At 63.0% G+C, this 24,430-nt stretch overlaps 1 protein-coding gene across 1 annotated transcript in view; it reads right to left on the bottom strand.

Moving 5' to 3' along the window:
* The window catches only part of NFATC1 (nuclear factor of activated T cells 1), a 98,528-nt gene that overhangs the window by 26,434 nt on the left and 47,664 nt on the right, over window positions 1-24,430 (bottom strand). Inside the window, exons 7-9 of the mRNA XM_070046953.1 lie at window positions 20,226-20,281; window positions 15,707-15,839; window positions 4,376-4,734 (exon numbers count right to left, since the gene is read on the bottom strand). Of these exons, the coding sequence (XP_069903054.1) occupies window positions 4,376-4,734; window positions 15,707-15,839; window positions 20,226-20,281 (548 nt within the window). The remainder of the gene's footprint in view (window positions 1-4,375; window positions 4,735-15,706; window positions 15,840-20,225; window positions 20,282-24,430) is intronic.

The following is a 24,430-nucleotide window of genomic DNA, read 5'->3' as shown; positions in this document are numbered from 1 at the left end:
CTCGAGGTAAATGGAGACGTGGGACGTGCGTTAACCCGCCACATCTGGGGAGCCACTCCACAGACTGAGCAGCTGGCCCCCGCGTAAGGCACGGCTGCTTTGCGGTCTCTAAATGGTTCATTTACGGGCCCCAGATGCCCCAGGCTCTCTGGAGCTGGACATAATATCCTATTATTGCCTTTTTCATTCTACGTTCCTGGAAAGCAAAAAACCCAAATAAAAAACCAGAACACGTGTGAGATAAGCTCTCACCCCTCACAGACCTGGCGCCATTAGCATCACAAACAAGCCCGAGGAACCCCAATCGCCCCCTGACTCAGTGGTTGCACCCACGAAGCAAGCAAGGGCCAGAGTCACTGCAGCCTCGGCTCCCATCAGCCTCTGAGAGCCCTGAGGGCGGTGGTGGTGAGGGGCGGGGCCAAGCGGGATGTCCCCTAACCTGTCACCTTGGGGTCGTGACGCGCAATGGCTCTGCGTGCCTGCAAGTGACACGGGGCTGAGTTCGCTGTGTGAGCCGTGGTGCACGGCTGGTCCCTCCTGCCCTGGGGGAACGGCGCCACGGCTCTCGGGGCAAAGCCCAGGCGACAAGCAGGTCGTACCCGCCAGCGGCCCCTGGCACCAGCTACCCCGTCCTGCTGAGACGAGGCCTGGGGAGGGGCCGCCGTGCACAGCCTGAATCGCCCCCTCCCTCCTCCCCCTGCGCCCCCTCCTGGTCCTTGTTCCCTGGTCCCTGTCGTCAGCCACCCCAACTACTCGCCTCTCCCTGGGTGTAAATGACAACGATGAAGTCTCTGCCTTTTAACATCAAGGTCACTTGAAATCAGCGTCTAGTTTTCTGATTTAGTTTTCCGCCCTCGTCTCCATTTTCTCTTCTCTGCACCTTCCTGGGCTGGGCTGCCAACTAAAACCCAGACATACAAGGAAAGTCGCGTGTGCCTTAGACTGAGGCGATGACCCCCTCCTCCCCGGGCCCCCTTCCAAACCTTTCACAGGGGCCTCTTTTCTAAATCAGGGATCGGCCTGGCCGACCGGCTCCCTCTCCCACCCGGGCCTCGGGGGCCGCGCTCTGTACACGCGCCCTCGAGGCACGCCATCCTCCCCCCAGAACAAGCGGGAGTGTGGACATCATCCCTCTTAACAAACTAACTTTCAAACCCCTCAACCACAAACGTTTAATGGTGGGACCGGCCAAGGATCAGGTCACTGGTGCCAACTCAAGGCGTCCAAGCTGTACAGGAACCTCGGGGGCCCACACCCACCCCACGGCACCGGCATACCCCTCCCCCCATCCCCGTCAGGAGGGACCAGTAAGAACCTGCCCCGGAGCCCCTCAGCCCCTGGGCCGGGGAGGCTGGGGATTCAGGTCCCCACGCCACCATGTGGGCCTTTATTCTGCACTAGGCGGTCTTTCGAGGACTTACGAGGGACTGACCTGTGTCTACGTCACAGCTCCTGTAAGCAAGTGAGCAAGTGGGTTCCAGGCGGAGGAACCACGGTGAGCACGGAGATGTGGCCTCAAGGTCCCCCAAGAGCCCCCCCGGCACGCAGCTGACAGCTCCGGCCACCCGCTCACGAGGACAGATGTGCTTCCTGCTGCTTCCACTACAAGCCTTCTAGCAAGAGCCGGGCCCCTTCTCTATGCTCACTGCCTGTGGACGCGGGGAGTCTTGAGCCGCTCAGACCGAGCAACAAACACTTGAACTGCTTTCCTGCGCAGGGACGGACGCCTGACCGGAAGGCGTGTGGTTCCAACTCCAGGAGAGAAGCCCCATAGCCTTAGTTTTCAGTGGCCACTTCCAGGGCCGTTCCTCCGGCCTGTGTGCTCAGACCGACCCCGCGGGCCCGAGAGCCCCCCGCAGGGAAGCCAGGCTCGTGCGGGGCCGCCTCCCGGCCACGCGGCTTGTGCACCCGAGGCCTCCCTCCACCTCGGGGGCCTCCCTCTGGGAAAGACCGCTCGGGGGGACGCTGGGCGCAGCGTCCACGCAGGGGATGTCCACTCACAGGGACGTGGCGGGGCCCCTCGGAACGGGGCCAGGGCAGCATTTACTCTTTGCCGCTCAGGGCTCCACCCTGGCGTGGCTTTAACTGGGGACGAGCAGGGTGGCACCGAAACGTCACGCGTGGGGGTGGTGTGAAGATACATGCACGTTCACGGACACGCGTTCACCGCTTTCTGGGGAAGCCGCACGCCGTGACCCCAATCCTGACCAAGGAAACCGACGTCACTTCGCTCTCGTGGCCAAAACCGAAAGGCCGCGTTGACAGCTGGCCCGGGCGATGGCCGCTGAGTACAAAGCAGGGCCCACGAGGATCCTTTCGGGACCAAGTCCCTGAAGCTGCTGTCCCAGGAGTGGCCGCAGGTGCCCCCGGGGCCCCCGCTCGCCGCCCCGCCTGACGCTCAGGTGCAGGCGGGCCTGGAGCACAGGGGCCTTCCTGCTGGTGAAACGCCGGCTGCAGCCCCCAGCCCAGCAACAGGGCTGGACCCCGTCAGCTTGGCCACCCCAGGCCTCAGGGTCTCACAGGTCCCTGTCTGCTCGGGGGGCAGTGAGGCCCCTCCCAGGGCCTCCCCTGCTCTTTCCTGAATCAAGGCCACACGCTTTCAAGTGTCCTTCTTCTGTAAACGCAGGCGGCCCCTCTGTAGGGTGTGCTGGTGGGACCCTAGAGAGGCCAGGTCCCTCCCTCCCACCCTCAGACGTGCTTTCAGAGGCACCGCCCCGAGTTCAGGGGCTCTTCCCTTGAGGACCACGTTCTGGGCCCTCAGCAACCTTAGGGGCTTGGTCACGGCCCAGGAGGTGCCAGGCTCACCTAACCAGACGCCTCCGCTCACAATGGGACCGGGACGGCGGTCAGGACGGGAGGAGGCCCTGCTCCGCACCCCCGCTCACCCTGGCGCCTTTGACCCCAGGGTCCGGCCGAGGCAGGCCCGTGTCTGAGGTTGGACGCTGGCCCTCAGGTCTGCTTTGCGCCAGCAAGCTCCGCCGTGGTCCCGCTGGAGTCAGGGCGGGGGCCGCAGAAGGCGCCCGTCTCCCTCCTCCAGGCCCTGCCCCGCCTCACAGCTTTCGGGCGAGAGCAGACGGCTGGGCTTGGGCCCCCGTCCCCCACGGGCTCTCCCGGCCCTGCACCCGCCGACGGCGCTCGTCTGCCCGCTGTTTTCGGGGCACACGTGTGGTCCCGGGGCCCCTCAGGCAGAGGTTCTGAGACCAGCCCGGCGCGGCTTCCTCTGGGGGACGGGTTCTCGCTGCCTTGTTCCAGGCTGGCTTTGTGCGCCCACACGGACGGACCGTCCACGCAGGGCCCACGAGAGCACCGGTGACCTCTCACCCACCAGATCACGGGGCCCCCGGCACCTTTTCCCAAATGAAAGAGAAAAACAATCCTTCGACGAGGTGCCTTCTGCTCTCATTTTATAGGAAGACCTTGGGGCTCAGATTTTTACACGAATTAGCCTGACTGCAGGTGTCTCGAGGACGCCTGGTTTCCAAATCACCCTGAACGCGTCTCCATGGAGTCCGGCGCCGCGCTGGGACCCGAGCCCCGGTCCAGGGAGCCACCGGCACCTCATCGCCTGATCACTGAGCTTCCGACAAGCCTGTCACGTGCTTAAAATGTTCTCATGAGCCAAACAGGGTGCCAGTCGCTCACTTTCAGCTGCGCGAATACATAAACGGTTCACGCGACTAGAGAAGCGGTTCGGACACTAGGAATCGAGAAGCTGGAGCCGCGGCCGAGGCCAGGCGGTCTTCTCTCCTAACAGGGCACGTCAGCTCCCGGGGGCGCTTGCTCCACGCGGCCAGGGCCGGCACACCCGGGCGCCCCGAGCTCTCCCCGTGTCTCCCCGTGGACAGTGTACCCGAGGGTCGACAGCCACAGGCCCCCACCGGGCAGAGCTGCGCGACCCCGCTGGCTGGCGGCAACACTGCCGGCCGCCAGGGGCCACTGAGGGCGGCAGGGGCGTCCCGCAGGACACACGCCAGGCCCGCCCCAGCTGGGCGGCTGGTGCACGCGCCCCTCCTGCCGCGGCGGGCCCACGGCGCCAGGCTGGCCGCACGCCTGCCCGCGAGCACTTACCGTCGTCCAGGTCCAGCGGGTCCAGCTCCTGAGGCTCTCGCTTGACCGTTACGGGAATGGGGGCCAGACTATGATTACTGTCCTCACGCACCTCGGGCGCTGGCAGGGGCCGGGCGGCTGCAGGCTCGCTGCTCGGAACCTCGGACGGCTGCTGCTGCTGGTGGCCCGTCCCGGGGGGGCGCGCGGGGCCGCAGGGCTGCAGGCGGGTCGGCTCTTGGGTCCCGGGCGGCAGCGGAGAGGAGGGACTGTGGGGACAGAGCGCTGGCCGGCACCCCGGGGAGCAGCTACCACTCGACGACGGACTCACCTGTGGCTGCAGCGGGGCGGGGGGCGGCGGCTGGGGGGGCCCGGGAGGCACGCCCGCGAGTCTCGGCGCCTCCTGGCCGGCGAGGACCCCGCCGACTGGCCGCGGAAGTCCGAGGGGGCCGTGGCCCGGGCCGGCCGTGGCCGGGCCGTAGGGGGCGCAGGAGAGGTCATGGAGCTCGGGGCTGGCGCTGCTCTGCGGACGGGGCGGGAAGCCGGGCGCGAGGCAGGAGCCCGGGTCAGGCGGCAGGGCGAGCGGCTGGCCGTAGCAGGGCTTGGGGAGCGGACTCAGGCCCTGGCTCATTGGTCCACAGGTGAGGGCAGGCTCGTAGTCATCACTGGGCTCCGTCTTTATGATTGGAACTGCGAGAAAGAAAAGAAGTTAAATAAACACGCGCTGCAGATGGGAGCCGCGGGGCGGGCCCGTGGCTAGGATACCCTCCGAAAACAAACAGCGCTTTGACTGAGTCCCTGTGTGTCTCCTGCCTGCTTCTCCCACCCGATTAAAAGGAGGGTGTGAGTCATCGGCCCAGAAAGCTGCAGCTGGCTCTCATACGAGAGCACTGTTTTCCTTGGCATCTCCCCCAGCACTAATGTGCTAGAAGAATCCATTCGCAAACTGCGGTGGAAGCCTTGGGCCCAAGGGCCCGCGGATTTGTAGTAACCAGAGGGACATTTTTAACTTGGATGCACTACTGCATTTCTGCTGCTACTGACGCCCTATCTGATAAATGTCTGACATTTGGTGAACCTGAACGGTAAGATGGCGTTTGGAAGTCAGTAAAAATCTGACAGAAAAGATGAGTGTCCATTTGCTGTAGGAGAGGAGCCTTCAGCCACTCGACAAGGAAACCAGTTCCACACGAGCAAATACACCACCCCTCCCTCCTGCTGCTTCGTTTCCACTGGAGACAACACACAGCCAGTGATCGCGCAGCTCCTGGGGCAGAGCCGGAAGCCCCCGGACGGCTTCCAGACCACTGCCCTGTCCACCCCTCGCTAGGAAGCCGGCGGTGCAGAGAACCGGGCTGGGAGGAGGGCGTGATGGGCACTGGAGGGTCCCCTTCACTCCCCTCCAGGCCGTGGGCCCGACCAGGCGCCGAGAGGGCCAGGGAGAAGGTGAGCAGATGTGCCGTGGGGTCTGCACAGGGGCTGGGGCTCCACTCCCGCCCTTGCTTACTTCCTGTGTCCCGTTTTCTCGTTGGTTCCTGCCTCTTACACCAGTTTACAGGAGACATCCTGGTGGTCAGATTATCCTGCTAGTGACTGGTAAGAGCGCAGTTAAATTCGTAACAGATGCCCGGCGCTGCCGTAGCAAACGCAGGATGGGTAATGAGCTGTCATCAGATCCCCCCTAATCACATTTTCACCTCTTCGTGTGTGTGCTGCCGGATTCCCGGCGGCCGAGGCAGCCGCACGGAGGGAACGCCCCTCGCAATCCCAGCCTCCTCCTTAAGTAAATAAAGGTTCTCTCCCAAACAGAGCTTTGCTCTAACCAAGGTCTCGAGCCAGCAAGGATGCACATCTCTTCCGGAACAGCCGGCACCTGCGAATCCACAGCAGCCGTGACGAGGAAGACGGCCTCTTGCGAAGCCTGTCCGCGGGGCGCCTGGGTAGCACGGTAGCCACACGGCTGGGACCCAGGGGACACTCCAGACCCACTGACGCAGGAGCACATAACTCCGCTGAGCGTCTCCAGGCCCTGGGCTTTCGACTCAGGATTCCCAGAGAAGCTGTTTCCTTTAGTCTTGCCCTCGTTGTGCCAACTTCCCAGCCCCTGCTTCCCGTCATTCTTCCCGCGTCTGACGTGTCTGCATGCTGGGCAGGGAGGCGCCTGGTCCCCGGGCGGCGCTGACAGCTGGAGGGCAGGGAGGAAACACGCGGGTGATGGTCATTGAGGGGCCGCCACGGGAAGTATCCCTGCTGCCTGCAGGCCGAGCCACGGTCGGCCACTCGTCCCCGAAGTCACGTCGGGCCGAGAGCTGTAGGGCGCGGCGCCTCGGACGCCCCGACCCCAGTGTGCCCAGCGTTCTTGGACAGGACGCACCCAGCACGGCGGGGGCAGGCGAGCCTGCGGAGGGTGCACGGGGCGTCCTCACCCCGGGTGCTCCGCGGGGGTGTGTGTTTGCTTTCATCAGCCAGGCCGACGACCCACAGGGCCTGGCCCGCCCCAGTGCCCACACTCACGGGCCTTTGCTGGGGAAGGGACCTCTCTCCCTCTCTCTCTCACAGTCAGCTAGGGCTCTGCGTGAGGGGTCGGGTCCCCACAGGACTGGATTCCAGGGAAAGTGTCACTGGCTGCCGGCAGGACACCGAGAAGGGCCGCTGCCCGCCGTCCTCGGGTGGCACTGATCTCCGTGTGGCTCACACGTGGGGGAAACGCCCGCAGGTCCCGGCAGCAGCCGCGTGTGTCTCCCGTGGCTCCGAGGGCTTCCTCCGCAGCGAGGGTGTGAAGATTCCCCACGTGAACGTGCCCTGACGCAGGGACCGCAGGCCCCAGGGGAGGGGCGGGCACTTGGTACAGGAGCTGTTCACGTTCACAGCCCAGGCCGGGCCCCCAGACTCGGTGCGCCTGTGGCCCCGTGTCCCGGCGCGAATGCGGAAGCACTTGTGGCTTCGTCGGGTGGCCCCTCAGGACCAAGGGTCTCTCCGCTCCCGATCCGCACGCCCGTGGCGGCAGCTTCTGCACCCCAGGGGTTCTTTCTTTTAAATTAATTTATTTGTTTATTTATTTTTGGCTGTGTTGGGTCTTCACTGCTGCGTGTGGGCTTTCTCTAGTTGCAGTGAGCAGGAACCACTCTTCCTTGCAGTGTGCGGGCTTCTCATTGCGGTGGCTTCTCTTGTGGTGGAGCACCGGCTCTAGGCACGTGGGCTTCAGTAGTTGTGGCACGTGGGCTCAGTAGTTGTGGCTCACGGGCTCTAGAACGCAGGCTCAGTAGTTGTAGCGCACAGGCTTAGGTGCTCCGCAGCGTGTGGGATCCCAGACCAGGGCTCGAACCCGTGTCCCCTGCATTGGCAGGCCGATTCTTAACCACTGCACCACCAGGGAAGTCCCAACCTGGGGTTTCTGCCGTGAGCACCTACCGGCTGGGGTCCCCGCGTGGAAGCCCACCTCAAGGAGGGGCCTCTGCTGGGTCCAACCTCTGTGTGCAGCCCGACACGGGCTCCTGCTCCGAGCTGGGCATCCCAGGGAGGCGGGCTGGGGGTAGCGGAGCGGCCTGGGGCAACCTTGACACAGACGCACGTCCTCGCCTGTAAGAGAACATGTGATGTGCCGCGCACGCTTCCCGCTACAATGCCCAGGGTGTGAAGGTGGCCGTCAGCTCCAGCACAGGCAAGACGGCCTCTCCCAGGAACAAGCGGCCCTGCCTCTGGTCCTACAGCCTCAGGCTCCAGGACGTGGCTCTGCAGACGGCACTGCGGAGCTGGGGGCAGCCTCCAACCAGAATCATCCAGAAACGGCCAGTGGGCACAGCTGTCACTAAAAACAGCCCCGACAAACCCATATGACCCGGGGCGGGGGGAGGATTCGAAAGCTGCCCGTGTGGCCTGTGGCGTCCAGAATGGCAAGGGTTAAGCTCTGCATCAGCGCGCTGAGGCTCAGAGCTCTCGACCTTAAGGAAATACGTGTCTAGCAGGTTAAGTTAAAGCCCTGCTGGGTGCCTCTCTCCTGCACCGGATTTTCAGCCAGCACGAGGGCCAGCTCGCCCCTTTCGTCCAGGGTCCCCCGAGCTCTCTAAAAACCCTCACCCTGTCTGCTCTGCCGGCTTTGGAGGTGCAGCCGGGGAAACGGCCGTGGGCCTGATTTACATGCCACGCGGCCAGCCTGGGCCCTGCGATCCCGGGGGCTGGCGGAGGGCAGGAGCGATCGGGCATCTGTGCTGCTGGCCGCTTCAATGTCCGTGGTTTATGACCTGTTTAAAGCTGCCCTGGGGCACCCGCGTTCACTCCCTCTTCGCCCTGGGGGTCTTTCTGGGAAAGTCTCAGCAAGACGATCTTGGGGGGCCTCTGTGGGCCAGACCCGGCCGAGGGCGTGAGGCGAGGGCTCAGGAAATGCATCACCTTCCCATGGCGTCGGGACCCACTGGATTCTTCCCACGGTCGGGTGGAGACTCGACCCGGGCGGGACCCCTCCCCACCGCAGCCTCCGGGCCTTCGCAGGCGCACGAGTCCTTGGTGACCCAGCCGAGCTGGGCCTCCTTGCTCGGCTCAGACGCCCTCCCCTGCATTTGCAGCCTCTCCGCACCCGCGCAGTGGGCCGATCCCACCTCTGGAGGCCCCAGCACGAGGCCACCACTACGAACTCCCTTTGGGCACAGACTCCTGTGCACTTAACGGAGATAATCCCCCCCCGCCTGCCCTGAGGGCTCCGCACAGCCCAGGGACAGTGACCAGGACAGAGACCCCAGCGCCTCAGCTCCAGGTGGGGGCAGTTCCCGGCAGACGTGGAGCAGACGCGGGGCCCGGGGCACATGCGCCCGCTACCCCCAGGGCACCTACAGAGTCTAAACGCACCGAAAGCAGCGGGTGCCTCCCGCCTCCTCTGGGGACGAAGGGGACCTGCCCGGCCGTGGGCCCGCCTGCTGGCCACCCAGTGGGATCGGGGAAGCCCAGGCAGGTCCGGCCGCGTTTCCGGATCCGCTGCCAGACCCGCACCTCCTCGGGTGGACGCTCTCCAGGTCCTCGTGGTTCACAGACGCGGCCGCACTGCCGTGTCACTCACGTGGCCAAGCAGTGTGAGCCTTGCTCTGTCCGCAGGGCGCGGGGTGGACACGTGGCCCCCCAGGCACAGCTGCCCCATCCCATCCGCACGCCCTCCCGACGCCTCTCAGATGGCATCCACCCATGGGAATCGGTGCCCACGTCCACACCCTGTCCTTCACCCGCGGTTCAGTGGATTTTGCAAATGGCTGATTTAATGGAAGATCAGACAAGGGCAGCAGAGGCCCTCGGCTCACGGCCACTCGGCCCTGGGCCGCTACCAGGACCCGGGGCAGAACTGAGGCCTGGGGTCCTCAACTCAGCCTGACCCCCAGGATCCCACGTGGACGGAGAAGCCAGGGGGCAGCGTGACACGACCCCTGCCGGGGAGCGGGGCTCACACCCTGGCCTGCCGGCCGTTCACAGAAGGACGCCGTCTCTCGTGAATCACGCCATCACCTTCCCACCGTCCCGGGGCAGACAGGTGGAGCACAGCAGCCGTCCCGGGCTCCCCTCACACCTGTGCGCCTGGGGCTCGTGCCCAGACCAGGACCCGCACACGAAGCAGGAGGAGCTGGGCGCCCTCCACCACCTTAAGAGCACGGCCCAGGGGTCCGACCACGGGACGCCCGTCCTCTGACCCCCGGGAGGCCAAGGCCACGGCCCAGGGGTCCGACCACAGGACGCCCGTCCTCTGACCCCCGGGAGGCCAAGGCCACGGCCCAGGGGTCCGACCACGGGACACCCGTCCTCTGACCCCCGGGAGGCCAAGGCCGACTGCCTGGCAGCTACAGGGGAGACATTTGGGCCTCGGCCCTCTTGAGTATCAGAACCACGGGAACCCAACTGTTTTATTCAGAAGACTTTTCGCGCCTGTGACACAAGCTCCTCTGTGAGTCCCCGGAGCTCAGGGTTTTACAGACGTTCGCATCCCTGGCACTTTGCATGGCGTCCAGACGCAGGCGAGTGAAGAACAAAGGCAAAACGGACGCAGAAAAGCAGGCCAGCCCGAAACTGCACCAAGAGAAAAGCAGGCACTCCTCCTACACGCACAGCTAGTGTCCTGCACACACGGACGGACGCACAGACGTGGCCACACCTGGGACGAGGGCGAACGTCTGCGCTGCTCTCAGGTGGATGAACTCAGAGCCCCGGCAGGCACCCGCCGGCTGCGCGGCCCTGGGGCTGATCCTGTGACCCACAGGCCTCGCTTTTCCAGCTGTAACACAGACGTGACGGCCACCTAAGAGGTGGTGAGGGACCCAACGTGGCATGAGCCGTAAGGGCAGCGGCACCGAGCCTCCCCTGCACGGGGACAGCGGTGCAGGGCCCTCCCTCTTACCAACCCGCTGGCACAGGGAGCAGCGGGGCCAGGGCTCAGGCTTGGGGCCACAGCCCAGCTCTTTGGCCTCGGACAGGCCAGGGGTGCTGCTGCCGACTGAACTGTCCCCCAGACGCGGGGGCTGAAGCCCTAACTCCAGGGTGACTGTGTTTGGAAATGGGCCATTAGGAAAGGAGTCGGGTTCAATGAGGTTGGAGGGGCCCTGATGCCATAGGGCTGTGGTCTTAAGAGGGAGAGAGGGTCTCGCTGTGCATGGGGGACATGGCGAGAAGGGGGTGTACGGGCGCTGAGCATCCCCCGCAGGCGAGGACGCCCCCTGTGACCGCCCCCCGCCCCTCCCACCAAGGCCTCAGCGGTTCGGCTGCGGCCACCGCCCTGTGCAGAAGAGGTTGCCCCGAGCCCGGAGAACGGAGAACGAAGCTCAGACTGTCTTCTGTTTGTTACGCGTGAGCCGCGGACACAAACGCCAGCAGGGCAGCTTCAGGGCGCGACTTTTCTGAGGCCGGAGACGTGGTGGCAGGAGCCTTCTGCACCGCCGGCCCTCAGCAAGCGGGCGCCCACGTCTGCGTCCAGGGCCGAGAGGGGGCTGGGGCGGATGGACCGGAGGACGAGGAGGGGACTCACAGACCCCACCGCCGCGTGATGGCAGGCACAAGCTCCTACCCCCCCTCCCCCAGCACAGCCAGCACTTGTGCCAGGTCCTCGGGTTCCCAGAGGACAAGGCTCTGGGCCGCATGGCAGGAACCTCCCGACCGAGACACCACAGACTCCGCTGAGACCCCAGCTCCGCGGTGGCGGCAGTGCCCGCCACGCCCGACGGGGTGGCCTGTCCTCCCTCGGGTCCTCCCCGCCTTTCTGGGGGTGCTGCCTGGCAGCCTCTGCGGGAGCGTCGAGTGGACACCGGGAGACAGCTCTGTCGCGGCAGGCGGGGTGTGAGCGGGTATGGCGGCCTCGCCGTCTGTGGCACCAGCCCCGTGGCTCCAGGGCCCTTACCCGGGGCTCCGGCTCCCCGCAGCTGGGTTGGCCATGGCCTTCGGGCAGAGCAGACCGCACGAGCCAGCAAATGCGCCGCTTGGACTTCACCCGCTGTTGCCAGCGCTGCGTCCGAAGGGAATGTGATTCACTCTCCTGTGGTTTGACCCGAGCAGCTGTGCACAGAGGGCTGTGACTTGGCGGGGGGCCGTGCTGGGGTAACCCCCGCGCCGCGCGCTGTCGTGGGCAGGCCCCGGTCCCCGGGGGAAGGGGTCACCAGGTCTTCCCTCCGCAAGGCTGTGCTCAGACTTCTTGGGGGTCCAGCCTCACTCCCGACTTGCGTTGCCTTTGCAGTCGGTGGCCGTGGCCCTCAGGTATCTGATCAAAACCACCCTCCCCCTCGCTGTTCCGCCACGGGTGACAGTCTCAGTGGGGGAGCCTTGGGTGTGGCCCCCCCCGCGGAAAGGGCACCCGCCTTCTTTCCCAGCAGCTCAGGCCCCACGATTCACCCCCTCGTCCTGCTCTGTTCCAAGCTCAAACCCCTCCCTGCGGATTCAAGGCCACGTCGGGGGCCTCAGGCCGGTGTCTGTCAGGACGGTCGACAGAGTTGACCCACCCCGTGGCGGCCTTTAGAGGGGAAGCCCCCTCCCCTTCACATGCCTGGGCTCTCCTGCCACCGGGTCTGGACACCTCACGGGGAGGCCAGCGGCGTGCGAACCAGACACACCGTGAGGAGCTCAGGCCCGTGGAGAGCGCTGCGGGGAAGGGCGGCTTCCAAACCCTCCCCACGGGCCCCGGCCCGGCCCTGACTCGTCCCTCCCAGGGCGCCCGGTGGGGCAGCCAGTTCCCTGCCTCTCTGCGGCGGCAGGTTTAACGTGGAAAGAAATGAAAACATCGGTCCCTCGTTCTCCTGCTGGAACAGCGAGAGTGCCCGAAAATTGGCAATTTACTAACAGCAGCCTCCGGGACGCGGGAGTTCCCAGGAGAAGGTGCATCACAGCGCCTGCATGAGCCCGACGTGCGTAGCTGTGCACCGTCCCCCTCCAATGCACGCTCACTGCCACGCGGTCGCCACGCCACTGAGCTGACTCAGGAAGGTTCCAAAAGGCCCATGGGCAGCGGCCGTGCCACCAGCCACAGCGGGCGCCCTGTCCCGGCTCCCGCCGGCCTGCCCCGGGACCCACCCGGCTCCCCTCAGCCTTCAGGTGGGAGTGTCGGGTGGGCTTGAGGCCCAGGATCAACACCCCCAGGGCCTCCCTGGCTGACTCTGGTGAAGCTCCAGGACCCTCACCCCGAGCAACAGGTGGGCAGGGGGCCTGGTGCCACTGCAGGCGCTCCTGGGGACCAGCTAGAAACATCTCAGGGGAACAGGCAGACCCTCCAGGCCCGAGGATCTGTCATGACTGACCTCCTCATTCTAGGAACATGCTGACTTTGGCCCATGACTCTGAAGTCGTTGGCTGGGATTCCCCCCTAGTGTGTGAGCTGCCGCCCCTGCCTGCTCGTCCCGGGGTCACTGGGCAGCGTCGGAAACGGAAGCCCTGGGGACACAGCCAGGGTGGACGCCGTCGTCCCCCCGAACCCAGGGGCTGCTCCCCACAGAGTAGGCTGTTTTCCCTCTTTAACTGGGGCTGTTTCCCCGGGGTCTCGGCCTCGTGACAGGTACCAGGGCCCCTCAGCTCACAGCGCTGGAGAGAGCGGACGCTTTCTTTTGGGAGACTGCGGTTAAACCCAGACAGCGACAAACAAGAAACTGAGGAAAACCTCCCTGGCTGCACGTGGGTGGGTCCGTGGCCTCTCCTGCAACTGCCCGGCTGTCTTCTCTGCTCTGCCCTTGACCTTCCCGCCAGGAACCCCCGCTGTACACACTCTGCTTGCTCAGGGCGTCCTACACGCACCTGGAGACTTTCCCCCAAACACGGCCCCCAGAGACGGGGAGCGGCCCTAGCTGCCTGGGCCCCGCGCAGACCCGCAGCCGGGCTTCCTTCCGGTTTGAACAACGACACGAACGATGCGTCAGACGGCGGGCGGCGGGGTGGTAGGCTTCTCTGTGCGGAGGCTTCAGAGGGTAAGGACAGGCTGAGACCCGACGTGGGAAGGAGGTGCCCACCTGGCCCCTAACCAGCACCACCTGCTGAACCACGTGAAGACTCAGCGCGAAGCTGCAGGGGGCAGAAGCGACCGCGAGAAAAAACACCAAACCTAAAAGCTGGGAGCTCGAGTCCCGCTCTTGCACTGGTGCATTTACTGTTTACAAGAGAAAAGCACAGGAGGACGGTCCCCACGACCCGGGCACGGAGTCAGGGCCGGCTGGGTCCCTGCTCCCAGGGAGCTCACGGCCCCACGGGGCACGGCCACCCAGGAAGGCAGGGCAGGGCCGGGGCTCTCAGGCGTGGGTGGCACGGACCCCTCGACCCCCTGGGGATGGGGCAGATTTCCAGGAGAGAAGTGAAGGGAGACCAGGGCCTGATGAGAGCAGCACAGGCCACAGAGCCAGACAGCCATGCTCCGGAGGGACGGACGGACGGACGGACGGCTCTGTGGAAGGGGCTGGGTCACCAGCTCGAGGGACCGGGGGGTCCGGGTGACGGTCCACACAGCATGAGCGATGGGTGTGCTGGGCTGACACGGGGGTGATGGGGTGCGGAGCGGGGGGCAGGTCAGCCCCTGGCGGGAGGGAGCCTGCAGGACTGAACGGCAGCTGTAGGGTTGGGGGGAGACGGTGGCCCCTCGACAGTCCTGCCCCAGGATCTCAGTGACGTGTCTCTGGGGGCCTCGGTACCTCCCCCGAAAGGGGGACCCGGTTTGCGCGCAGACCCCCTCCCTCTGACTGGGGGCGTCTGTGTTAAGCGGGAGGTGAACTTCGAGCAGGAACTGCAGGAAACGACATTCGAGCTGATTTCTAAACTGCTTTAGAAAGGAATTTTTCTTTATAAGCCTAGGTTTTCTTTAAAGCATTCAATTTTTAGTCAACCATGCTTGAATTTTAATTAGGACACGATCATTACATTTCCAAACAAAGACTGAGTATTTTCTGCTGTAAGGAATGTAGTACACATCCGAGAACAGGCAGGATTAGTGGAGTGCGCAGTGCCCATCCCAGAAGTCCCAGAGGGGCCCCCACGGACGGCCCCACGGCAACGCACACTCCTGCAGGTCTGTTCACGTACACGCTCGTGACGTGATGAGCACGAGACCACGTTATTCAAGCCTGGACAGGCGTGGCTAGCGTCTGCCCCAAAAACAGTTGATTCTGCTTGCTATCCCCTCGGGTTTTCCAGGGCTTTCTATCACCTAGTCTATCGTACGTGACATTTCACACTAGGAGGAGACCGAAGCCTTCAAAAACGTCTTGCTTTTACTAAGATGATGACATGGCTGCTTTCGCAATCAGTCCTAGTGCGTGGTTTCCCTCCTAGGTTATATGAATCTCAAGTTTTTAAAACAGCAGTCACAGTATAACAAGACCGTTGGCACAGCTGTGCTTACGTGACACAGGTGAATCAGGACGCGGCCCTCTCTGGACACACACCCTGCCGGCCTGGAGGAGGGCGGCATGGGCCCCAGGCGCCAGGCCTCGGGTCTGGGCAACACCGAGAAACAACTTTCTACTAGTTCAGAAGCGAAACAACACACGATGCTGTTCTCCTTCAGAAAACAGCCTGAAAAGTGGAGAAGGTACACACACAGGTCTTTTTCAGGCCAAGAAACCATCCTCAGAGCGTGTGAGCGGACAACCTGAACGAGGTGCTTTTTGGTCGAGTAAAGGGTGTTTGGCAGCGCAAGCCCCCTGGTCACCGGAGACGCAATTATCCAACCAGGAGTTTTCTGTGGGACGTTAGCTCGAGGACAGAAATCATTACCGTCAGTTAATGATCACACCAACCACCAGCCTTCAGGCTTCATACAAGGGTTTATTTCTAAAGGCACCTGCAAAATCATTATAACCATTTGCTTCTCCGCCTTAAACATCTCTAGAATTTAAACTCACACCGAGGCCACCTCAGCTTCTGTGTACAGAAGAGCTGCACCTCTTCCCCCTTGGCGGTTGTATATCTGCAAGCAGCTAGCAAAATGATCAGTAATTATTCCCAAATGCAGCCCCCAGCCCCAAGAGTAACGAAGGAAAATACACTGAAAGCTCCACTTTTCTCTGGAAGGAACCGACGACGTGATCTTGCTAACAGGACGGTAACAGCTCGGGCGTGCAGCGCGACCACACGGTCTGAAGCCACCACGTGTCAGGGTTCCTGATTTTCTTTCAGGAAAAGCACCCCGTGGGTTGGTTCGCAGCGTTTAGGGTTAGAAAGAGAGCGTTACCATTGGCGGGCAGGTAGGTGAAGTGCTGGTACTGGCTCCTCTTCCGCTTCCCGTTGCAGACGTAGAAGTTGACTTGGACGGGGGTGGTTATCCTCTGGTTGCGAAAAGGCGGGATCTCCACCACCAGCGAATTCTAGTGAGAAAGCGGCAGAAGGAGGGGGCGGTGAGCATCTCGCAAACGCACAGACACACCCAGGCCCTCCCGGAGTGTGAAACACACGGCAGGTTTGCCCTGCAGAGAGGCCACCCTGAGAGCCTGCAGGGACCCTGATTCCTCCCAGCAGAGCCGAAAGGTGGGCTGGGGTGTGTGCGAGGTAGGGAGGCGGGGGCTTCACCTACGATGCCACCGACTGGGCCCAGGAGAGAAGCCGTGAGCACAGATGCTAAGAGCGGGCCCGCTATCGGGCAGGGAAGTCTCCACAAGACCCCACGCCCCTCTGCCCCCACGCCAGGGCATGACCTTCAGAAAACTAAGCCCACATTCACCGACTTGGTGCTCCTGGGGAAGCCGGGAGCAGCAGTTCAGGTAACTGGCAACGAAGACCCAGGGGAAGTGCTCGCCGCAGACGTTCTGTGCCGACGGCCCAAAGCCCAAGCCATGACCCTCTCAAATCGAAGGGGACGGGAGAGTCGGACTCAGCGAACTTGGGGGGCCGGACAGTCAGGCACGGATGCATCAGGGTGGCTTGCGGAAGCTGCTGTTACCTTTCCATGTTTTCAATGAAAAGTCAACGACATGTTTACAAAAGTGGCCCTTTCAAGTACAGGTATAAACACAGGTCGCCGTGGGGCAGCACGCGTGTGGGAGAAGGAAGCAGGCTGGGGTCCCTGTGCCGAGACCGGGCGTCCACATGAGGGCCTGTCCTTGGCGCCAAGGAGGTGCCCTTGCTTTGGGGGTGGGGAGGAGAGTTCACATCCAGGAAGTTTCTTCAAGGTTTTTTGTCATATGATTTCGGTTAACAAGTAGGAAGATGTATAAGAAAAAGCCATGGCATCCCTTTTTTTTAATTAGAGTAACTGTAGCCTGTTACCCAATTTAACAGCAAAATTTATTGAATCCTGTTAATAATGAAATCTGAAGAATGTTTAACCAAAACTGAGGAGAACTTCAGGACAACCTCTTCCCTTTCCAGGTGAAGAAATGGGGCTCAGAAGCCTGCTGCGGAGGGCACACGAGTGGCAGGGCCGGAGGGGCTGGGACCCGGGCTGCAGCCCCCTCTGGGCTCCGTCCCCTGGGGCCACACTTGCGTCAGGCAATGGCCCCTGTTGTTCTAACGGCCTCATTCCATTTGGAAGAAGCCACAAGCACGCAGGTCTCCTGCCTGAGCAAAGGAACCCCAAGGGGACGGACCCAGTGGGGGTGAGGGTGTGCGCCCGGCCAGACCCCTGCAGAAAGTCTGCACCCCAGCTACGCGGCCCGTGTTCGGGAGCCTGGCTGGGGCCCGACGGGTCTGGGTTTCTGCCCTGGCTCTGCCATCTCTGAGTCTTAGCTCCACCACCTGCGCAGGGAACTGGAAGAGAAAGACACTCCTTGGGGGCTGTTTTCTGAGAATTCAATGATATGAGGCGACCCTGCAGGTGATGCTGGCCCCCGGCACACAGCGGGTGCGCCATGATGGCAGACACGGCGGCCCACGGTGACCAGAGCCTGATCTCTACAGGAGGAACCAGGACAAGAGACAGAAAGGAAGAGGGTTTGCCTGAGCTGAGGCCAGAAGCAAAGCGGGGAGGCGTCAACAGGAGCGGCTGCAGGAAGCACCGGGATGCGTCCGGCAGGGCAAGGAGCCTCGACGGTTCCACGTCGCGCGGTCGGCTTCTGTGGGTTCTAAGAGGCTGGAGGGCTGTGTTTTGATGTGGTCACAGACTGCTATGCTAGACAAACTATGAAATTTTGTGACGAAGTTCTGTCCTCGTGGGAGCACTAATGGTAAATACACAGTAAGGTAGAGGTGGGAAAGAAAATGCAGTGACAGGAAAACCTGTCACGACAGGAACAGAGTAAGGGTTACCAACGGCACTCAGTACATCCATGTCACCTGCTTTAAGAACACCCACTGTCTGGGGGCTTCCCTGGTGGCGCAGTGGTTAAGGATCCACCTGCCAATGCAGGGTACATGGGTTCGATCCCTGGTCCGGGAGGATCCCACAGGCCGCGGAGCAACTAAGCCCGCGAGCCACAGTTACTGAAGCCCACGCGCCTAGAGCCCGTGAGCCACAACAAGAGAAGCCGCCGCAACAAGAAGAAGCCTGCGCACCGCAACTAGAGAAAAGCCCGTGTGCAGCAACAAAGACCCAATGCAGCCAAAGATAAATAAATAAGATAAATAAATTAATTAAAAAAAGAAAACCCATTGTCTAAATTGCTCACGACAGTACATAAACTATAAATACAGCACAATCCGACCCTGTTTTAAATATGCACACGACACAAGGCACGTGTATATATGTGTGTGCACGTGCAGACACACACCCATGACAGGAAAAGCATGGAAGGAAATACGCCCAAATGTGAATGGTGGCTACATCCAAGTGGTGAAATTACACTAGGCGTTTTCTTTGGTTACACTTTGCTATATCTTCCAATTTTCCACAGTGAATATGACACTCTTTTATAATTAGAAAAAAATATATAAAGGTAAACTTCATTTAAGGGATAAGAAAGATGAAATGGTGAACGTAAAGCACACCATTATTCACATGTCCTACGTTTCTTTTAGAACACATGACTGATAACCGTTAAGCTTTCTTTAATATATGCGCTGTTCACAGTGGAAAAGGAAACTCAACAACGGAAAATCTGAACATGCAAACTTGGCAGAATTATTTCGATGCCAACAGATGCATAGCTTCTGCAGGCCTCTCCTTCCTGCCCAGGGAGAAGGGGTGGGCGGCACTGGGGCCTGGGGGCAGAGGACTCGGGCCTGCGGTGGGGCTGGAACTGGGAGCCGAGGGCCCCCGTTTCGGGGTGACGGCTGGTGGCCAGTGTCTGTCACAGCAAACCTGAGGGCCGGCTCTGCGACTGCTGGGCCTGCGGGACCCAGAGTCCCCGTCAGAAAGTGGAGCTGCCCGAGATGGGGCACTTTCTCGGGGGGGCCAGGAGGAGCCCAAGAGGATGTGTGAGGTTAGAGGCCTGGACACCCTGGGGGGAGCGAGGTCGTGGACGCAGGTGTCGCCCCTGGGCCAGGGAGGAAGCATCTCCTTCTGATACCATTTGAAAAGCCTTCTGGTAAATGGGTCGGTGCCTGTGTGGAGGAAGTGCAGGCCCCAGGCCTCCTTCCCAGCACGTGTCCTCCCGGCCACCGTGCAGAGGGCGCCTAGATCCCTTCGGCAAAGCGCACAGCCCGAGGTCCCCTGTTCACACGGGGGAGCCTGAGGAAAAAATTCAGTCCTTGACCTGGACGAGATTCTGAACCGTGACCCCCCCATTCCCTGCATCCACACACCTGCGTCAGGAGTGGCTGGTGGGCCGAGGCAGAGAGCCTGGAAGGTCTGTGAATGTCTCCAGAGAGTCACCTGCTAGCCTGGACATTATGTTACCTGAAGGTTTCTACTGCTCTTCTGGGACCAAGTAGGACACACACACACTCGGTGGTGCACAGTTAACCCAAGCCCGGCAATAATCGCTTCACACACAACAGTCTCAACACCCCGACGAGAAGACAGAGGCTGTGAGGGCAGGTAAGAACACCCTGGCTCTTTGCTGTCTGCAAGGGCCCGCTTAAGACACAAGGACACAGACTGAAAGGCGGGTCAGAGAACGCTGCGGCAGCTACGACTCCACACAGAAAACATCCTCCGTCGACAACTCGAGAAAGTCATTCTGCCTCAGGTCCCTCCGTGCGTGAACACCACGAGGGCCACGGGAGGCCGCGCGTAAGGACGGGCTCAGGCAGGCCCTGGGCCAGCGCGGCGACCCCTCAGAGGTCAGGCGTGTGCGGCGGGCGCCCGTCCCCGCAGGGGCCCCGGCTGCCGGCCAACGGACAAGCCGGCTGAGCACACTAAGGTCTGACCTCGCGTCTGTGTCCTGGCTCTTCCCTGGGAGGACAGCAGTGAGGGGTCACTGTCAAGGATGCTGGCGGAACCCCGAGGCCCACCTGCCCAGGAGCGGGGAAGGTGTGCTCAGGTTCCGGACAGCAGGTCCTCCCGGCGGGGGGAGGGGGCAGCGGGCCCCCTGGGGCCCTGGTGACAACGGCAGCCAGCGGGGACAGCAGGCCCCGGGGGTATGAGTGCATCCTGGGCTTCCTGGTGGGGGGCCTGCAGCACACGAGGCGCCCTGTCCTCCCTGGTGGCCCCACGTCCGAGTCGTCCCCGTGCTGCAAGCCCCGAGAGCGCTTATGTCGGGAGGCATCTCCCAACCATCTCCGAGCCTCGCTCTGTCTGTTATGTTCATCAGTGGTTCGTTTTAACAAAGTAGAAGTCATGTGCCTCGGGCCAGGAGCCGCCGCCGCCAAGAGCCCCGCCCATAAGAAGCCCCGCCCATAAGAAGCCCCGCCCGGAGAGCGCCGCCCGCCGCACTCACCGGCTTGCACAGCGCTCCGTCGATTTTCGCCTCCATCTCCCAGATGTGGTGGCCGTCTGCAAGAAAGGGCGCGAGAAGTCCGTTACTCTGTCCTGACCGGGCACCGCCCCGAAATCACACCCGGATGCAGGCAGACGGGACTCGGGGCGGGAACCCTCTGATGAGAGGGTCCACCCTGGCCCGGCCGGCCCACTCACAGCTGGTGAGACTGGGAGGCCGCACCTGACTGACCGGCTGGGGAGAGGCCACGAGGCCCTGGGGAGAAGCTCAAACCCAAACCCGAGAGCATGGACCTGGCGGGGCCTGGAGACCCCCGCTCTGCAGGAAGGAGCCACGTGCCAGCCCCGGGAGGGGTCCACGCTCGGGTCTCCAAGGGGAGCGAGCCCGGGAGGCGCGCGGATGACCCGGGTAGGAAGGGCACTGTCTGGGGACTCGGACCCGGTTTGAGTCTGGCCTGCGGCGTACAGGGGGCTGCGGGGCCTCGCGGCCGGGGCCACAGAGCCCTCGGTGTCTCGGGGGCAGGGTTATTCTAACGAGCAGGGGCCCGGGAGCCTCGGTCCTGCCCCAGCTCAGGGGAACCGCCGGGTGAACAAGAAAATCCGCTCTGTGACTGCGCTTTGGCGCATCAGGATACAGAAATGCAAAACACAAGGTATTTTTAACCTCACCCTGTGGCGTTTGCATGTTTGAAAAAACTGAAAAGGCTCCAGTGCCGTGAAAGAAAGGGTTTATTGTCCCCGGACCAGGCCCTCGAGGGAGCCGAAGGCTGGAAGCCCGCCCTCCGGGGTGACGGAGCGGAGCCTGTTCTGGGAGCTGGGAAGCACTTCTGGCAGGCACGCTGTTTGTGGACCACGTCTGGCCGCTACTTTGAATTAATAGACGTCAGTCTCCTACAGGGGCCTCCTTCCTCTGCATCTTGTATAAAGTCGGCTCCCCAAACAAACCATTACAGCTGGATGGGCTGAGCTGTTGCTTATTCTCTGTTTTCCAAGAAGAAATGTGTGTGTGTTCCAAATCCTAAATTATAAATAAATTAGACAAAATCTCCTTTTTCTCCCTGGCAGTGCTGGCCGGGCAGGGGCGGAGGGTGGAGCAGAGAGGAAATGTGACTCACAGAGCGGCTGGGCCGTGCCAGGACCACACCAGCCCCTCGGGACGCGGAGGTGCCCAAGCTGAGTAGCCACCAGATGGACCCACTCGGTGATAAGACAGGGGCCGGGGCCCGAGGGAACCGCATCCAGCTCTCCTCGAGGAAAAAATAACAGGAAACGGAAAAAACACCCACCGCCCTAAAGGCATCGGGAGTCTGCAAAGCAGCGAACGCTCCAGAGTCCTGCGAGCACAGGACTCGGTGAACGAGGTGCCCTGGCTCCGGGCCGATAAACGAGGGGGATCCCAGCGCCTGTGCAGAGCGCTACGGGACGCAGGCTGCTGCGTGGCGCGGCCCAGACCTGCCGCGCACGCGGACGTGCTGTCGGGCCCCCCACCGGTTTGAGGAGATCGAAGTTACTCTTCCTGTAACCAAGGCTCCCGTGTCCCTGGTGCCTTTTAAGATCAACAAGTTTTCTCACGACAAAGCCTATCTTCGTCCCTTTCCCCCAAAACAGCTTTAAGCGCTCAAACCTGAACTGTCGGCAGCCGCTCCGTCTTTCGTCGACAGAGGCTGACAGGCTCCCGTCAGGAGAGGGGAGACTGAGGCCGCCCGGCATTACCCGGCGTCCACCTTACCACCACCGCCCTCCAGGAGGGGCCCAAGACCAGACCAGCCTCCCGGGAACGCTGTTGCAGGTTCACCCGTGGAACAAAAATTAAGGGAAATACAGGCGTGGAGTGGAGCGGGCGGTGGGGTGTGCACGCTCAGGACACGCAGGGCGGGAGGGGTCTCTTCCCTCCAGGGCCTCCCGGGCCTTTGGGACACCGTCCTTGTCACAGCGCCCGCCTGGGGGCCGGCGGTCCCACTGTGCGCACCAGGGCTGCGAGCCAGCCGGGCCTGGCCACCGGCACGGTTTCTGAAAGTGCAGACCCTTCAAACCACACCACTAAAGCCCGACTCGCAGGCCCAGGGCTCCCTGTGTCCCCGCCACCTGGCCCTGGGGGGCTCTGGCCCCGAGTCTCTATTCTGTGGTTGGGTCACAGCCGAGGGGCCGGCCTCGGGGATCCCAAGCGCAGCGTGAGCTCTCGGAGGCCAGGGTCTCCTCGGTCAGAAGTGCACATGCAGCCCTGCTCAGGGCCAAGACCGGAGGAGCCGCCCAGGGCTGGTGACTGCCTGCTCTGTCGTCACACGGGGACCCTCCCCACCGGCACCCGGAGCCCCGCTGGCTGCTGACTCCCCAGAGCTGCCCTGGCCTCCCTCGGGTGGGAGGCCATGCAGCCTCTGGGCGGCCTCTTCTGCACAGGCCCGGCTGGGCGTCCTGCGCAAGTTCAGCCTCTACCGGGAAGGGAAGCGATCGGCCCTGAACGGCCCTTTGTGTTCCAGCCTTATCAGGAACTTGCTGGCTTTCTCAGTAGGAAACTGCGCGCAAGCCCAGAAGTAAAAATATTCCCAATCATTAGGGAATTCCCTGCGGCGTGAGTCATCAGAAAGGCTTCCCCACCCCACCCACGGCCAGGAGGCTTCCACAGCCGCCTCGGGAGGAGCTGCCTCCGTGGGACAGGGCTGAGCGGGGGCCACCGACAGAGGCCCGAGGGTCCCAGCAGCCTCCCTTGTTTCCGGCCCTCCGCAGGGCCGGGGGGGAGGTGCTGCTTCTGACCCACACGTGGTGGCACACTCGGGCCGTCGGAGCCCCGCGGACCAGCAGAGGTACCTCCAGAGTGACGGAAGGTCCAGCCGCTGCGGCACCTCTGAGGCCCGACACCCCCACCAGGAGCACCCAGGGGAGCAACACATGTGTGCTCTCGGGAGCCCGCGCACAGAGTCACTGCAGCGTCACGCATGACACCGACGGCCGTGCACGGCGAACGATGACCAGGACATTCTCTCTCCGGCCCTCAGAGGGTGATGTCCTGATGCTCCCGCGGGATGGACCTCAAGGACCTCGCTGGGTGGAGGAGCTGGGCCCACAGGACGCCCTGAGCAGGCAAGTCCGTGGAGACAGAAAGCGGTCCTCGGCTGCCAGGCTAGCGGGTGAAGCTTCTCTGGGGTGAGGAGAATGTCCTGGGATATATGTGCTGGGCTCTGAACCAACCCAAGCCCTTGGACTTTAGCTGGGCGAGTTGTGCGGTCTGTGAGTTACAGCTCAACATGGCTGACACGGAAAATGAATCCTCCCACACGGCCGCACGTGGCGTCGCCACACGTGGTCCTGAAAGAGGCGGAAGAGGCCAGAGCCTGGAGCCGCTCCCCCCGCCGTGCCCACTCCCACCCCGCTGCCCCTCCCCGGGAGGAACCCAGGCCCACTCTCTGGAACGCTCCTGGGGAGGCGCTGGAGGAAGGGACGAGCGAGCCTGGCTAAGCTGAAGGGGCTCTCTGGTGACACCCACGCGTGCACAGGACTCCACTCTGGCTGCTGCAGCCCCCGCAAGGCTCACAGCCGGCCTCACACCCCCGCACCCTCCACTGCAGGCGGCCGTGCCCTGGAGGGAGAGGTGCAGCTTGGGCCGTGAAGGCCTGGGAGGGCAGAGGTCACGCTGAGCCCACCGCCCGGTCCAGCAGCTGCAGCCCACTCCCCTCCCCAGCCTGTCGCATGCGCACCCACGAGGAGAGCCCTGCAGGGAGGGGAGGTCCCCGGGGACAGGGGTGAGGGCGCGTCCCGGGACACCGACAAAGGGGAGAGCTCGGAGCCGGGAGGAGAAGGGCCCTCGGGCCCCTGACGCCAACAGAGCCTGCACACCTGACAGGGCCCTGCCCGTCTGCCCATCTCTGCGGAGGGGTGCCGGGGTAGCGTGATCCTGCCCAAGCCGGTTCAAGATGTTGCGTAGTTTAGAAGCGTGGGAGGATCACTGAATTCCGAGGCCACGAAGTGAGAAAGAGCCTTCTGAGGACAGGAGGGGCCCAGCCGCTGCTCTTGTCTGCTGACTGGGGTCAGGGCCGTTTCCCGGACGGTCAGGCCCAGGCAGGTCGCAGGCTGGGGCTACCAGGGGCAGCAGCTCCCACGCTCCTGCCGCCCCACGAGCCCACACCCGGAGGCGTCTCGGCCCAGGGCTACCCTAAGACCCCACCCGCAGAGGTCAGCCGCCCACGACCACAGCCGTCCTCGTGGACGCGC

The sequence above is a fragment of the Globicephala melas genome, chromosome 13, assembly GCF_963455315.2.
Source record: "Globicephala melas chromosome 13, mGloMel1.2, whole genome shotgun sequence".
Lineage (NCBI taxonomy): Eukaryota > Metazoa > Chordata > Mammalia > Artiodactyla > Delphinidae > Globicephala > Globicephala melas.
The sequence above is the reverse complement of the archived record's forward strand: the minus strand, read 5'-3'. Positions and strand labels throughout refer to the sequence as shown.